The sequence below is a fragment of the Triturus cristatus genome, chromosome 7 (genome assembly GCF_964204655.1).
Source record: "Triturus cristatus chromosome 7, aTriCri1.1, whole genome shotgun sequence".
In the NCBI taxonomy this organism is placed as follows: domain Eukaryota; kingdom Metazoa; phylum Chordata; class Amphibia; order Caudata; family Salamandridae; genus Triturus; species Triturus cristatus.
The window spans coordinates 1,060,207,402-1,060,225,358 of record NC_140590.1 but is presented as its reverse complement, the minus strand read 5'-3'; the positions used below and the strand labels follow the sequence as shown (position 1 = coordinate 1,060,225,358).

The 17,957-nt window shown below is 41.6% G+C and overlaps 1 protein-coding gene across 3 annotated transcripts in view; it reads right to left on the bottom strand.

Moving 5' to 3' along the window:
- The window catches only part of NR3C1 (nuclear receptor subfamily 3 group C member 1), a 514,836-nt gene that overhangs the window by 7,715 nt on the left and 489,164 nt on the right, over window positions 1-17,957 (bottom strand). For all 3 annotated transcript variants that reach the window (XM_085618126.1, XM_085618127.1, XM_085618125.1), the window contains exon 8: window positions 2,550-2,707. In XM_085618126.1, coding sequence (XP_085474252.1) covers window positions 2,550-2,707 — 158 coding nt within the window. The remainder of the gene's footprint in view (window positions 1-2,549; window positions 2,708-17,957) is intronic.

Below are 17,957 nucleotides of genomic sequence, written 5' to 3'. Positions count from 1 at the left end.
ATTTGAATCAATCACAGTCGACGTGCTTCAATAATCCTGACCCTACTCTCTCCGCCCCACATGAAATGGAAACTTAAACCCCCAAACGGCTCGGAGCTTTATGTACCTAGGGATGGATGTCCTCTAAATGATCAGTTTCAACAATTCGTACAGCACTGTATATATCTTGTTCACATTTAGCACTTTTTTCACCATAGCACTTGCGCCGTTTGAACAAAGTGTATGTTCATGAACTCTTGACAGCCTTTTAATGTCAGTTCAACACCATAAAATGTAAACGAATATATGGATTTGTTCTTAAATACAGACTGTGATTGATTCAAATTTGGTGTGTCGTTGATTCATTTTCCTTGTCTTTTCTCCTTTTTCATTGCTTATTACTAAAAAGTTTGAGTACTGTTACATTGGTTATTATTGAGTATACCAAGAATCAATTCTGTTACCCAACAGAACCAACTTTCTCCACACTCTTGTACACCCAGGTTCTGAGGGGCACTGGGTCGCCCCATTATACTAGATATATGATTTCTTGCACCCAGCAGTGCTGCGAGCACATCAGGTAGTCATACAAAATGAACCTGAGAATCGGTGAAGCGAGTTTTGTAGAAACTACATTTATGACCAAGAATCATAATGCCCGTGACCACTCCCATACATTTTCTCTTCGAGTCACCCGATAAGACGAATATTTGTCCCAGTGAGACTTACAATACTAGGTTTATTTTTTAGAAGCAACAGTGAAGCGCCTACATGGCTTGCAGTGCTGTCATGCATGACGTGGTCCTGCCCCAAGTGAAAAGTGGGAACACGTAGCAATACACATTGCAGAAGTGCTTACCTACAGATTAACGGGGGACTATAGATGGCACACCAAGATGTACGCCTGGGGAAGCAGAAACTAATAGGCAGAAAACCCTTTGATTCCCCCGAATGCATTTTCCCCAAAGTGCCTGTTTCTGAAACAGCCTATAAAGGTAATGAATGGACATTAGCACCTATACAGAATACAAGTGGCATCTAAACGTTCTTTCTGTATAAACAGGGGTGAGAATAGTAACTGGATGTGTTGCTTTCATAAAGCACTCAGTCGGAAAGCGAACTCATACACCCTGTCACATTTTTAATGGATTACTGGCATCCACTTGTTGAGTTTGAAATATCTACTATAAAAAGATAAGCGTGCATAGCTTTTTAAAGGAATCTCTTGGGGAGCAATGTGGCTCAACCCGCTTATCTCATCTGGGCACTTGTATTTAGGCGAGCAGCCACGGTAGGGCTGGCCTCGCAGGTGGAACATCGAGCCTGCACATACACGGACTTCTTTCATGGACCTTTGTCCAGACAGTCCAGTCCTCAAAAACCTACATTTGGATTATCACATACACTGTGCGAAGTAATAAAACTGTATGGAAGAAGTAAAAGGCATATTTTATGGGGATGCAAATACCGCTAATTTGTAAAAGTAGCCATTTTGTGAAATGGGGATACTCTTAGTAATGCCAATATAACTGCAATGCTATTGGCAGCATCTGCAGCAGAGATGAGAATAGATTCCTTCGTAACACACTTTAATCAAATACATACAATCAGACAATATAGGGCTTTGAAGGTAAAAGTCCAACTGGATTCAGAATCACAACAGTGGATGCATTCTACATCGTACACCATTAAGCAGTCTTGCTTAGTCTATTGTTACTGGGTCAGTAATGTATTGCAAAGGGCGATTTGTACTCCACAGATTATTTATGGCCAGGCGACTCCAAAAAGCTCTTGTTTGCAAATTTTAGAGTCTCAGAAGTCTCCCAGTCTAGAAATCTCAGAGGAAAGTAATATTGTGAAATACAAAGGACACATGCATCCCCTTTCACAGCCTGGGAAGGGGGGGCGAAGTGTAGTACTTGAAGCATCTCAGTTTAACTACACTCCCTTTGCCTATTTCTACTTTGCTATTTTGATTTGTGTTTAAACTGCATTAGAACACTTAGAAATTAGTCAATTCAAGTTTCTGTTATTCCGTATGAAAGCAAGCACTGGCAAAGCCAAGCGATCTGGCTTGAATTTTACGCCTGATCCATTAACTTTGGGCATGGGCAATAAAAAGCAGAAGCGTGCTGGGCTGGAAAAAAAGGAGACGCTGGGAGCATATCTGCAGACTATGCCACAATCAAAGAGTTGATGGAGAAAGGATGGCCAGACCTCAGGGTGCACACATAAATTCTCACAAGATTGCACCTTTTGTTGTTGATTTCACCGGACTTCAGGACGGTGCGACATGCAAGTGTGAAGGATATTGTGAACTCAGGCTCACACTTTTCCACTGATAAAACAAGCATGTAAAAATAGCTGATGATTCAATGTGCCAAAATGTAAGTTGATTGAGGGTAATTTCTGTGGTGTCTAAGTTGAGTGAATAATAACTGCATCACAGGATGGCGTATGCAATAAATAAATGAACTGATTTTCAGACAAATGCTATATGATTAGCCAATGTCCTGAAGCAAACACTCTGCAAAAGCCCAGTAAGGAGGAGGTATGGCTATATGACTTACATCATGCATTGAATCCATAAGTTTTGTCAGTTGATAAAACCGCTGCCAGTTCTGGCTGGAGTTTCCTTCTCGCTTCACTATGGCTTTCCCCAGCTCCTTGATGTAGGTCATACGAATCTCCTCAAACAGTGCCTGGCTCTTCAAACCATCCTTAGGAACTGCAACATCAAAATCAGTCTTTTAACCACGGGATACAGTGAGTACTTAAATGTTATAGGGGCACAGTCAGCTCCACAGTAGGCACAACAGTTAGAACCCAATTTAGTTGCATACACACACACACCAGATTTTACAACAACTGTTTACTTCTCACCATTTGCTTAAGTAAATGTTGTCCGCATAACTTCTACTATGCCTTGGTATACTGCTTACCACTTTGCAACATACAATACTTTTTTATTCTTTTAAAGCGCTCAGTCACCCAAAAGGGTCGTGTTCGCACTATATGAAACTCTAAATAAATACTGGTTAGTACTGCTGTCATATTTAAAAGTATGCAAATGATAAACCTGCCAATATTTTCATGCATGCAAACAATGATAGTGAAAAAGATCATAAACAATGGAGGAGCCGCATATAGAATACAACTTTCTCCTCATGTTTAAAAAATGGATGACCATGGTCGCAGAGAAAGCTGCGTATGTAAATCGAGGCTGTCCCCAGAAATGGGGGAGAATATGGGGAGCCTGGAACAAGTATAGGGGCTTTATATGTGACCCACCTGCATTGCCAAATGAGGACGTTTCCGATTGAAGTGGGGAGGGAATGTAAAGAACTGTGTGGAATGATTACTGTGATCACTTATGTACTGTTTGTAACAAGTATATGCGTGCTAAGAGTATTGAGCCAGCCAAATGCAATAACTGTTTCATATATATGACTTTGCTATGCCCGAGCTTTAACAAAATAAAAAAAGATTTTCAAAAAAAAAATGGATGACCAACCACCACTTCAAACTCAATCCATGTAAAACTGAATGTCTACTAATCTCCTCAAAAAACTGTCCATCCTCCCTACCCAAGAGTGACTGAAATCTTTCCAGCAACTAGCCCCAGAGCAGCACATATCAGCCATAGTCAAAAGCACACACTACCTGCTAAGACGGCTCTGAGGCCTCAGGAGGTTCATTCCCGAGCAAGCCTATAGTTCAGCAATGGCTGTTTCCAAAGTAGATTATGGTATCTCACTCTTCTCTAGTCACCCTGAAGTGCATTTATCTCCTTTGAGAGCAGTGCTCCATACAGCTGCCCATTTTGTGACAGGCTATAGGAAATGCAACCACATTGCTCGGATTATTCACACCCTGCAATGGATTTCCATCGACGCAAGAGCCCAATTTAAGACTGCCTGAATTACTCAAAGTCCTCCATAACACCACACCCTTCTACTTCATGGAAAACGAAGGACCTTATTACAAGTTGCGTAGTCATAGAGCAGCACCGGTCCTCCACCGTTCGCTGTAGGACTGCCAAACCTGTGGTGCGACTGCCGGGCAAGATCGGGAGTTAAATCCTGGTCTGGTGTTGCAGCGGTGTGCAAGGCTCATAGAAGAGCGTATAATGCAGACCGCCGCAGTCAGACCGCCAACTGCACCTCCCTGCATGGTGTGGCATACATGCCACCCTGTGCAAGAAGTGGGGGTGCAAATACAGGTGCCCCCCTGGCCCAAATCCCTTTCTGCCATCCTTTTCATGATGGATCCCCGCCATGAAAAGGGTGACGAAAATGCAACTCGTAATGTGCTCGGCTGTGCCACCAGCGCCACCGCCAGCATATTACAGCCGGTTGCAGACTGCCGGCCCAGCCAGATCCTTGATACCGGTGGTCTCGTGGTGGTCGGACCAACGCAATCCTAATAATGTGTGCAGTCCCACAGTCTGGCGGTGGTTGGACAGCCACCACAGATTCGGCAGTCCTATGGAATGCCGAACTCATTATAATGCCCTAAGTCTCTGCAGCTGAATGAGGATCAAGAAATGTTGAGTCTCCAGCTCGAACCTCTTACTTTCAAGCAAGAATGGTGCAAGAGACAGGCATTCTCTGGAACTCCATCCCACCAATCTTTTGCATGTCCTCCTGTCTGTTCACACTCAAAAACCTATTTGACAGATACCTTGGTTAAAGTGGGGATCGTTGCTAGCATCCGATATGTTAACTTGACCTGTCTTTCCTGTTACTAAATGTCAGTTTTCTGTGCTCTCTTGGTTACTTGATGTGGATTTACTATTTTGGTTAGGTATCTACTTCTTATTTTGTAACGTCCCTGCTGGTATGAACTGATTGTTCCTTGAGCTAATAGGTTGTTTTATGATGTTTGTTAACCTAAACTGACTTCCTGTCTGTGCTTAATAAAAAAAAAACACACAAAAAAAAAATAAAGAGTATTAATATCTACATACGTAATATTTTCTTGGAATGATATGGCATCTGGAGGCCAACTATCCCAGACCACAGTCCAATACAACTCAGAGGCACAAAATATTTTTAAGCGATCTTTCTGATTTTAGAAAACTAGTTTCTGCCAGTACTACCAGGACAACCAATTGGAAACACAGGTCCTTCCAAGTTCTATTCCTGTGCTTAAATGTATTTGTTTCCACTTGTATGACTGCAATAGTGTACACTCCTAGCGTCATTTGTAGTTGGTGAAAATGTGTTTATGGGGGCAACAAGAGGCAAAAGGGCAGTGGGGCTTTAAACTTTTCCCCTTATATTTAAACCATGACGGCAATTTGGGATAAAGGGCATTATAAACAGGCCAGAAAATGTAGGCTTTCTAGGGTAAGATGAAGAAAAGGTGTGTAGTAACAGCGCTTTTTTTATTCTGCTGTATTTAAGCCCTTTTTCTCTCACGATCGATTAATAGTTCCACGATGTTCTACTAGGATTGCCCAGAAAGTCGCTGGAATTCCGCCTGTGCCAAAGTAGTGGTTACACACTTCAAAAAGCCATTAGCAGATATCAAATCCAAATCCTTCATGCGAAGCCCAATATACATCGCAAGCTATCCCTACGCTACTAGAGGAAAGCCAAATGCCTCTGACAATCTAGCAAGGTCTTGCTGTAATTGTGTAAGACTATGTATTATTGTTGTAATAATTGGCCTGGCTGTAATTATCCCCTTAATCCAGTGAGATTAGGCAGAAACCAGAGCTTGTACAAGTGGGATCGTTGCTTCTATGCATAGCAGGAACAAAGGTATTGAAGCTCGATTTCTAACTTGAGCATGCACAAATAAATAACAGGAGCATGCGCATTCGCTTGATTCCTGCTTTCAAGGTCGGTCACCCAAACTGTCTGCATATTGCGCTGAATCAAAGGCAGCCACCTGCACTGCAAGAAACTGTCTCTTTACAAAAAGGCAAGATTTCCAAAAATAGTGAGCATTTTCATTACTCGCCTTATTCATGTGGATTCGCTGAGTCCGCATGAGCGAATAATGTGTGGGAAGGGAGCGAGATAGCCTCTTTTATACTATTTTGTACTATCAAGGTCAGAAATTGTGTTTTAGATTCAATGCTAACCTCATAAGCTACTTATGTGCTTTAACACACTACCATTTGTCTTGTTTATGTTAAACACAGAAAGGGAAAATCCTACAGGCTCTTCTTCCAGGCATCCTTGGTCTCCAGCTATGAAGACAAGAAAGCTGTCTGAAAGCTTCATCAAGCTTCCATGATAGAGATCTGCACAAACTCACTTTCTGTGGGGAGAGCCTGTAAACACAACACAGGTACATACTCTCAATAATGTGGTGAGAACCTATGAGCTAAGGAGATATGCACAAGCTTCTGTTGTGTGGTGAGAACCTGTGATCAATAGGATAATGCATAGCTTCCATTTAATGTAAGAACCTCGAAGTATAGGGTAAAAGAATTACCATAAAATGTTACTCTGAGAACCTAGGAAGTGTAAGTACCTGAAACAAAAACCTAGTAAAAATCAAAATATACTTTTCTTCTAGGCAATAGCCACCCTCAGCCAATTATGAAACAATAGGCAAATTACACTTTTGAAAGGTGTCCCATGATTAATTTTTCCATAATGCAACTTAGGGGGCCATTACGATGTCGGGCAGATCGCCACCGGATCCGCCTGACAACTTTCCCCGCCCGCCATTTACCCCCGCCGCATTACAATGGTGGGGGGACAGCGGCACACGGAAAGACCGTCTGCAGCAATTCCAAAGGCAGGCAATCGTTGCGATTGCCTGCCGTGCGGTCCTGGGCCATAATATGGTGGTGGTGCCTAGCAGGCACCGCCCGCCATATTATGATGTATGGGGATTTTGGCCTTTCCATGGCAGCGATGCCGCCATGGAAAGGCATGCGGTCTTTGATTGTAGGGGCCCGTTGTGGGCCCCCAGGGGTGGGGGCTACACTTGGGGGGTACCTATGGTACCCCCATTCATTGGCATGCACAAGGTGGCAGGCTCCGCGCAGTGCCTGTCACGTTGTGCATGCCAATACACAAAATGCATATCTGACATTGTGGCGGGTGCTGCTTACAGCACCGCCCGCCACAATGTTAAATATGCGGGATGCGACTGCCAGGGTGGTGGGCGCATCCTAATGGGCACAGCGGGACCAACACAGCGGTCGGTTCAGTTTACCGTTACGGTGGTGGGGGAACTTTCTCCACCCGCCATCGTAATGGGCCCCTTAATCTCTTCTTTCATAGAAAACATCTGTGTTAGCCATCCGGTATAGTTTTAGCAGTTTACACCTTTGGTTCACAAGGGCTAGAACCACATAAGACTTTCAAAAGATAGCTACTGACTGGGTATCTACTTTCAAATTATATATCACATGTGGGTATCTTAATGCCTCGTATATTTTAGCCCTCAAAGACCAATAGTGATCACTTCTCTTCTGGGCTGAATCACTACAGAGCTCAAACCTGGGGATTTCCAGCACGTCTGTGGCTTAGACAGTGAGATTCAGGGGATGTTAATCTCAAATTTGCAGACTAAAAAAGTGTGAAAGAACAACACAAACCTAGCAGACCCGACTATAGACCCCCACACGCAGCTACAGAGCCAAGAATGCATTTATTTCATCACCCCTCCACCCTAAACAACACCCCTCATCGAAGCTACTGTCAAAACAAAATTTTCAAATCATGAGCAAATGATCAACCATCAATGATGGTGGTGATCAATCCTTGCAACTCCTTCCCCAGGTATAGCCTTCCGATCGGGATGAATAATTTTATACCCAGTGCCAGTTAAAAATAATAAATCTAAATCATTTTGCTCTAATTGAAGTTGTACTTCATGATGGTGCATCATTGCGAGTCATACATTACATAACATGGATTTAAAACCACCGGATGTCAGATTCGTGAAATGAATGGTCTCTCAGTGTGCTGAATTGGCGTCTGACACCTTCATAAAAAGCTTTAAAACTTTATACTTCGAGCTCTTGAGAGTCCCCGCACATTCAAAAGAGGCAGGAAAGACAACTGTTGGTTTACTGAAGATCTGGCAAGTTGCAAAATCGAGCTCACTCAAGCTGAACAAGGGTGCAAAACCTATAACATGGGTTAAATAATAGATTTAAAATAACATCTAAAGATTACCGTAACAAGGTTAAGCGTGCCACACAAAACTGTTTTTTAACTCATCTACCAAAAGCCCCTAACTGAAAATAAAGGAAAAAAAAAAACGGACGGGATATTTTTTTCTGACTTTACTGCACCTCTTCCCCTCTGGACTCGCCAAAAATTTATTTTGACAAATTTGTTCCAATTTCAGTAGACAATCTAACTGAACTGATATTACAAAGTCGTCCACTGGTTCCCATTTAGAAATTTGCCCTGCCAAATATATGTAACAACTAGCTATAAATCTGGAAAATAATCTAATTTATTTTTAATAGCTGTCTAAGACGTAGTGCCTGCCTTGTAAAAGAGACGGAGATGCAGCCCCTATCAAAAATGTTTTGCTTAAATCCCTCCAATCCAATAATCTTTGTACCATTTTCGAACCAGCAGCATCATTTACAAAGCCATCACGATCAGCACTCCCGCTTATCTTACAGACAAGCTCACCCTCTATGGTGGTTCTTGGCAACCAGAGCACCAACAGACAGCTAAGAAGTGTAAAAAAAACCAAGAAAAACATGAAGCAGGACTTTTCCATTTGTGCAGCCTGGATCTGAAACAACATCCCCTTATCCATCAGCACTGACCCAACGCTGCTCGAATTTAGAAAATGCTTGAAGACTCACCCCTTTAACTCCTTCGCCGCGGCGCTAATTCTGCCGCGGTGCTGGGGGGGGGGTGCAGGGTGAGTGCGGCGCCACCATGCTCGTGACGGAACCACACGGTCATGAGTCACGGGCGAGCAGTGCTCATGACGGCGTGGTTCAGTAACGACTCCGCCCACTCGTTATTTCGCCCGCACAGGTTGCATCAGTGCCACGTGGGCGGAGCGGCCACAGCATGACGGAACCACGCCGACATGAGCACACGCCGCCCATGGCTCATGACGGCGTGGTTCCGTCATGCGCATGGAAGGGGTTAAAGAATACTATATCACAATGCGTTAGCAGTTCACAAACCAGCTTCCTCTCTTATCAATCATCTTGCTTACATTGCTCAGCTGCATTTTGGCTATATCAGTGCTATAGAAATACCCACCATCCTTCCTTTTATAAAAATAGAATTCTTGAACAGTCTTTTCCTAAATTCAGCAGTATACAGAACCCAGTAATTTACTAGACTCCTTTACTAGACTCCTCAAGCAGGGTTTAGGCCAGGTCATAGCACTGAAGTGGTGGTGGATTTATGCCACATCATGAATGACAGAGGCCCAGGAGCCCTCATACTATTGCACCGTTAAGCTACATTTGACACCATTAATCATAACATATTAATGGTAAGGCTTGCTAAAATAAGCATCAATGGCACCGCTCTATCCTGGATAATATATTTTCTAAGTAACATGAGGGACCTTTCTTTCATTAACAACAGTTCTGGTTATTACCTCACAAGACACTGGACTCCCAACCATCTAGAGAACATGTCGGACTGTCCTTGGTAGTAAAAATGTTGATCCTATTGCAGGTGAGGTGAAATTGAGAAAAAAGTACATCTTTAGATGGATATGTTCTCTAGATGGCCGGAATTCCAGTGTGTGAATGATGTAACAACCGGACCAGGTATCAAAGTTTTGGAAGAAATATTGGACAAGGAAGTTTTCCAGTATCCCTTCTCAAGGTTAATGGTGTGCAAGTCGCCTCTAAAGAAATGCAAAACCATCCCCATCCAGTCGCATTGATAGGAAGCCGGAGATCCTCTCTTGGAAATCCTAGTGAAAACACATTCTAGGAATGATGTCTTGGCAGTGGGACACTGAAAATGGACTGGGATAAATCAGGAGGTTTGCTTTTTATCATCCTAAGTTTAACAACATGATAGTGAGATTTAGCAGTGTTAGTAAACAATGTAAAACAAGGTCGGAAGCAAGTTTAACACCACAGCATTGAAAGTTGCACTTTAACAGAACTACGTCAAAGAAAATTGAAGTGATTAATAAAGCCAAAATGTAAAAGGCATTCTAAAGGCTCTGTTCTTATTTAAAAGGGGTTAACCTGGATGTTTCTCTTTCCTGCGTTATTATTTAATATTCAGAGGTTTCACGGGCTACTGAAAATGCAAACTACAGAATGGTGCGGTCCTCCTGACATACTAAATAATCTAATTTGCATACACTTAGAGTGAGATAGTTACTTTTTACACAAACAAGCTCATGAGCAAATAATTACAGTGCAACCTCTATTGCACTTATTTTCAATGAATGGGAAGCTAAAATGAGAAACACAAAAGAAAGGGAAAAACTTTATTCCCTAGAATAGGTGCTATCCAGAAATGTATACAAATATGGGGGGCAGACAATAATCTATACACACTACAATGAAAGCATAAGGTGAAGAAATGGACACGGATAACTAGACATATAACTTTCAATATTTGTGTTGATAGGCCGAAGAATATATTTGTACACCACTTTTCTTTTGTTTTCCACTCTTCATATTCGAATCATGAATTGTTGTTATGGGTCTGTGACTGACTGGATAAATAAAACATTTAACCCCTTCCCTGCTCATGACGGAACCACTCCGTCATGAGCCACGGTTGCGCTGTGCTCATGACGGAGTGGTTCCGTCATGCTGCAGCCGTTGGCCGCCGCTCCGCCCACGCGGCGCTAATTCCCCGCCTGTGCAGACGATTAGCGCAGTGGGCGGAGACGTGACGGAACCACTCCGTCATGAGCACAGCTCAACTGTGGCTCGTGACGGAGCGGTTCCGTCACAAGCACAGCGCCACCGCGCTGCCCCCAAACCCCCCCCCAGCGCCGCGGCGGAATTCCTGCCGCGGCGAAGGGGTTAAAAAGAAAATAGGTGGCAATATTATTCTGTTAGGTACAGCGCACCTACCACATCTTTGTTGATTAAATATAAGGGAAGATGCAAGGCCTCAGCCAGCACTTTGAAAATATGGTTAAAGTGAATTTGTGTTTTTAATCTGTTCTTCCAACAATAAAACACGTATTTAGCCACTCCCTGTCTACGCCTACAATCTTTTTCGTTTTATTACAAACAGGAGCTCCTGCCCATCAATGTAGGTCAGGCAGGACATTTGAAAACAATGGTCATCACATGCAGTTTCAGATCTGTATTGAAGTGCTCGGTCTTTAAACCCCTAGTAACCTTTGCACGCATTGCAAGAGATGCATCTCTAAACAATGTAGCAGGAGCGGGGAAAGTCACAGCCAACAGCACTTAATAGAATGATTTCAATCAGAAAGTATTTTAACGGTTGAAAAAAAAATTGCAGGGAGCTGAAATTTCTACCCTTCCAACACTCTCTAATGGTCAAAAAACACAGAGAATGTATTGTACCTTAAAAAGGCCACGGGCTATTGCCTAAACCTTGCAATCGAAGTATTTATTTTTTGTGTGATAGCTCATAAACTGATTACTATTATTAACACTTAACCCTGCTGAATAACAGAGGTGCTAAACTTACTCAGCTCTGCAGTCCAGCACACTCAAATTTCAATTCAGCAATATGATGCAATGATCACGCCACTAACTGTTCTTAAATTGCTGAACGGGGTCAAAATGGTGATGCTTTCTCCTCCTGGTGCGTTGCACCCATAGTTATTCCAATTTACAGATCTATCTTGGGCCTTGCTCCCGATCATGTATATTAGGCCCTGCATGCACAGAAACATGTTAAGAGTAAATGTAGTGCGAAAACGTTATGGAAATCAAAGATGTATACCAACCACGAATCTCCTTATCTACTGACTGAATTTCACATTCCGAATAGATGAACAGAAGAAAAATACTCAGGCATTTGTGACAGCTAAGTAATCCAAGGTGCCGGGAACTTTTCATGGAAGCTTGGATTACTCTGGAGCTATTTTTGGAGAACCATTGCACGCAGACTGTTGGCCGGCAAATGAAGACGTTACGAGAGGCTTTCATCAGGCTGATCGCATGACATGTACTGAAACATAATGCTCACAAACTGACCCAGAGGGCTTTAAAATCCTATGACAAGTTGAATTTGGTATACCACCAAAGAACTCCTTATCCACTCATGCAGCACACAATAAGGTCTCTCACAATGTGTGCATTTTCATTTTGTAGAGTCAATAACATCTCAAAGAGAAATGCTTAGAGGCAATAGATCAAATTGTGCCACAATCAACTTTTACAGTGCTTGCACATATAACTTTTATATCCTTTCTTGATAGAAAATTGTAAAGCATAATTGGTTGACAAGTAACGTTTTTATATTGGGTGAGTCAATGAAAATTTAAAAGTTAATGTTTTGTCTGAAAGCACCAATGATCTCAGTCTTTATCAGGACTCTAATTTTCAACAACACTTTACTAACACGTTCAATGTTACTAGTGCTATAATATGCACTACTAGCAGTGTTACCAGTACAAAAATACCTACACTAGAGCATAGGCCTGTGATTAACCAAGAAAAGCACGTGTGAAGCAGGTGAAGGGATCCTGAACCATACTATTACTTCCAACTTCGGTGCAATGAGTTTGGAAATGGCAGTTTTTCTCCTTGCTGCCCGGTTATTCAGACGTGGAATTTGACCTGCTCAGTAATTCACGTTCTGATGTAAATACTGACATGGGGGCGATACATATCAAGTGGACAAAATGAGAAAAGAACTCATTAGCCAAATGGCCGAAGGTAGAGAATCTCAATATCTACTACAACAGCTTCAGTGGAATCTCTCGTCTGATAATTTGACTGACACTTCAGTTTTAATCACCCCAAATCCTATTGATATTTATGGACTAAGTGGTCAAAATTCACAATCTTACCCCATGCTATCATCGATCTACAATCTTCTTCGTGCACGTAATTCGGAAAATATTAAAAAAGACTGTACCACATTGAAAACATCCTACTTTGCAACCCAAATCGATATACTTAAAATGGCTAAACAAATTCTCATGTTAAGTTCCAGAATCTTGGAAATAGAACAACTGACATAATTTAGAAAATGCGACACAGAATATAGACTGTCGGGGGCAGAACATGATAAAACTGCTAAGAAAGTTTCATGAAAAATGGAAGAGCTGGAGAACAGAATGAGACGGAACAGTCTAGGAATTCACAAGAGGATGGCCCAAAGGGTTTCATTGTTTGTCTGTTTCTACAGTCATTTCTCAGTCTTGAAAAGGGTTTAGCATTTTCCGATCGTTAATCTAAAACAGAAGAAAGCCATCACCTTCCTATAGCCATACTATTCAATAATGGCAATTTCATTTTTAGGCAAGTGCTTTATTGGGGGACGCCTTCTAATAATCCAGGCAACGGTGCAAACCTTCCTTTTTTGTTCGCTCAGAAGATTGCAAAGCCACAGGCGCTGCAGCTTCGACGCTTGACTGCTGTAAATCAAGAGCTGGGCTCTAAGTTCTATTGGCAGGGACAGGCTAAATTTAAGATTTTTAAAGACTGCATGCACTTCAAAATCCTAAACTAAAGAATTTTTAAAACAATGGTTTTAAAAAGCACAGACACTTTTTAACATTCCCAAGCGCACGTCAGCAGCCCCTGCCTTGGTTGGTTGTGTTTCAATGGTTGCCAATTCAGAAGAGAATACCGTTTAAGTCTCTCTGTTTAGTCCATTGGGCTGTACACAAAAAGGGACCTCAGCCCATTCAACATCTGATGACCCATTACGTCTCCAAACACACTTTCCATTCTGAGAGTCAGAACCTTCTTTTGGTTTCTAAGATCAAGAGGGTAAGAGGAGGCGAATGCTCCTTTACATTTCTTGCTCCCAGGCTTTGGAACAAGCTACCTTTCCATATCAGGCAGGAGAAGTCAAACTATCTTTAGGAAACTATTGAAAATCCACCTATTTTATGGATGTTTAGACATTCTCTACCAGAGCAGACGCCAATACTAGTGCTGGGAGGCCCTTTGGGTAGCTATGTGCTATATAAATCCCGGATAATAGAAATGTTATTTGCTCAGTTTTTACAATCCATTTTGAGACACCTCGAACAGTTTTCCCTTTTACCATTGACGTTGAACATGGCTGCCATTAGCATTGCAGCTTCTTTGGATGATATATTTGTTTTCTTCCCTTATCCAGAACAAGCTGTTAGAGCTAAATTGATGTGCCTCATCCTCTATTGCCCGATTTCAGGTTAGAAATTAAATATAGCTATGACTCAGATAATTTTAACACAAAATCTAGAGCACTACACAAATGTTTTTTGGTCTGACAATGTAGCAGATCCAACATTTCATTTTGAGCATAAATCACAACTTTTGTTGACACGCAGGTCAGTATTAGATGACAAGAATCAGCTGACGTGTTTCGTCGAGAAGACAAATTATACAAGGCTAATGATTTAAAAAACACTTGTTACACATAAGTCTTGACTCTTTAAAACATTATAATAATAATAATAGCATTTATAAAGCGCATCAGCTAATTCAAGCAGAGGTGTCCCAGTGCTTCACAATCAATGCAGGTGAGGAAGAAGGTCCAACAGAGGCGCTAGCCTTGACTGTAAAGCTATGTCTTCAAGGTCTTCGTGAACTCACGTTTGTGACTTGATCAAGCGCATGTGGGAGGGCAGGGAGTTCCACAGTCTGGCCATCCCAACTGTGAAGGATCTACCTCCCATTCGGGACTTCACATAGCGAGGTACACAAAGCAGGTGCTGGGAGTTGGATCTCAGAGTGCGTTTTTGTTGATGTAGGCAGGGCCTACGCCCGAGATACCCAGGGCCGCTGTTGTGCAAGACACGAAAGGCCAGAGTCAGGGACTTTAACTCTAACCTTTTAGCTACAGTGAGCCAGTGAAATTGTCTGATGTGGGGAGAGATGTGGTGACGGAACGGGACCCGACATATTAAACTCGCTGCCGCATTCTGTACCATCTGTAATCTATTGATCAGGTAAGAAGGCAACCCCAGGTACAGACTGTTTGCATAGTCCAGCCGAGATGTCACAGTAGCGTGGACTATGACCCTTCTACTTTCCTCCGGCAATAGGTGCAAACATTTCCTTAAGCTTCTCGGGCTCCCGAAACATGAAGATGATATATGACTGACTTGGGCTGAAAAAGAAAGGTCAGTATCCCATTTGAGGCCCAGGTTCCTAGCTGTGTTTGCCGATAATAGTGGCAATTCCATTTCTGCTGGTCACCATAGTCCTGCGGGGGAAGGGAATGCCTGGCCGAAGAACAAGACCCCCGACTTGTCCACTTTAAGTTTTAAGCAGTTATTATTCATCCAGCTCGAGATGTCCTCCAGACACCCCTTAAATCTAGCAAATGAAACTGTAGAGTGATCCTTAAAAGAGAACACCAGCTGGGTGTCGTCCGCATAGGTAACTGCCTTCATTTCCCAAGATACTATGAAAGTGAAAAGTGGCTCCAGATAAGTGTTAAAAAGCAATGGACTCAAGGTAGAGCCCTGAGGCACTCAGCACAATAGTGGCTTAGGTTCAGATTGATGGGGTTGGAGAAAGACCCTTTGAGGGCGGTCCTTAAGGTAAGACAGGAACCACGAGAGTACTACTACTATCATATTTACATATTGTAAAATGCAAGCCTGGGCCATTTCGTCTAATACTGACCGCTTTCTATGTCACGCCACATCTTGTCTTTAAATAGTTGAAGTTGTGGGAATCATTAGAACAGCGCACACACTAAGAGCATACAGCGGTCACAACGGGTGAGTTACTTGGCTCCTAGTTCAGATTGTGCTGTGTTTTGGGTGGGGTGACATGGACATAGGTAGGCTTTTGTGATTTCATTATTCTGTAACTTAGGTTTTGGCCTATGCTTTACAGGCACGTAACGCCGTTTTGAGTCGACTTTAGCCCTCGATATTATTTGAATATCTACTGAACTTTTGGGAAATACACTGCTATTTTGGGCCAAATTTAGCCTTGGATACTATCTGTTTACTGCAATTTTGTGAAATAAGCAACTATTCTTAGAGGTACGTATAGAATTATTTTAATCTAGTTTTCACAACTGACATGTTTACACATCTTACCTTTATCACTAGCCTACCTACTGGTTTGGCTAGTGATTGACCAGGTTCTCAATCTTTGTTTAAGGGCTTAATCCAATGCCTATAACCCTAGGAGCATGTCACACATGCTCACATTTTAAAATCAAATGTTGGTGCTTTAATTAGATTACATATAGACCTCACCGGGATAATTGGTCGTGGTACGGTTATATGGATATCTTAATACACCCATGAGATGATACTGATTTTGACTGCTTAAAAAAGCTTTTTTATATGTTCGAGATTGGTTTCACTTACGTTTTTCTGACATAAATGTGACACATTACTTTTGTGTTTCAATAAATACACTCATTTCTGACATTGCAGCATTAATTGAGTTAAAGGTCATTTATATAATGAAGACTTAATTGTCTTGAACAGTCGATGTCCTTGGGGCTCCAAGGACCCTTTACTCTGAATTACTACTGAATGTTGGTCTTCAAGATTACTGCTTCTGACAACAGAATATTTATGAGGTAGTCACATTTATTTCTCAGCACAATCCAATGTACAGAGAGGTGTTTTCTCGCTTGTTTTTGCTTCTTTCTCCTTTGTATCTGTTGACAAATAATTTGGTGGTATCACTCGTTTTAATTTCATGAGCTTGTTAGAATAACGTCACACTTTCTTCGATTGGTTGGTGTTTTTAGTTTTTGGCTATTCGCCTCTTTCGTTACCCTTTGCTTTGATTCTTTTAGGTGATTTCTACATTGTGATTTAATATACAATTGTTTTGATAAAATTTGATTGTGTAATTATAAGTTGATGTTTCTTATATGTGTGAGCTAGCTTCCTAAACAAGATACAATATGTTTCTCCCAGCTTGCGTTTTACAATATGTTTCAAAGGCTCAAAACTTATGTGTAACAAGTGTTTTTTTAAATCATCGGGCTTGAAAAAGTTGTCTTCTCAACAAAACACTTGTCGGCTGATTGCGGTCATCTGATACTGACATGCGTGTCAACAAAAGTTGTGATTTATACTCAAAATTAAATGTTGGATCTGCTACATTATCAGACAAAAAAAATAACATTTGTGTAGTGCTCTGGATTTTGTGTTTATATTTGTCAATATATTGTAGTGTTTCTACTCTATATTTATGTACACTACTTGGGTGGCGTAGTGTTTAACTATTGTAGCACACGTTATTACTGTGTTTTATGTACTCACCATAACCCGTCAGTGGATGTGCTAGCATTTTGTTAGTACCACTGCCATCTTACTTTTTCTAGCATGAATCAGATAATATTCAATAGACCTAAATTATATGAGGATAAAAGATATTCTGATTCAGCTCTGTAGTTAGGATTCAAATATCGTTGAGTGTAGATTTGGTAATCATATTAAACTACGAGTTTCTAATAACAGGACAAAGGACTGCTTGAAAAAACAGACAAGGTTACAGTAGTTTCATAGGATGATGTAATTTCATCAAAATTACCATGTTGCCACTATTTTGTAACTGCTTTAGAGCAACACCTTTACACTTACCCTCCATCTTATTTAACGGAGTGGAGAGTATATGTAGCAAGTTTCTTGGGTAGTATAAATGCTCAAGCTGGACAATTCGATTTCGACAAGTGTGGGTGGTGCTTCAGATGATCAGGTTTTATTTTTGGGCAGCTTGCACACCGATTACTACTAGCTCTTTCTGTAAGTGGTCACTGGTATCTTCATCCATTATATTCAAGTACTTTTCGCCAATCTGGCTTTTTTGATCCTGCTTACTTTAAAGCGTACACATTTTAATACACTATAATTTTTACGGCTGTTTGGACCAACTTTACCAATAGGCTTTCTATCCACAGTATATCTGAATACAC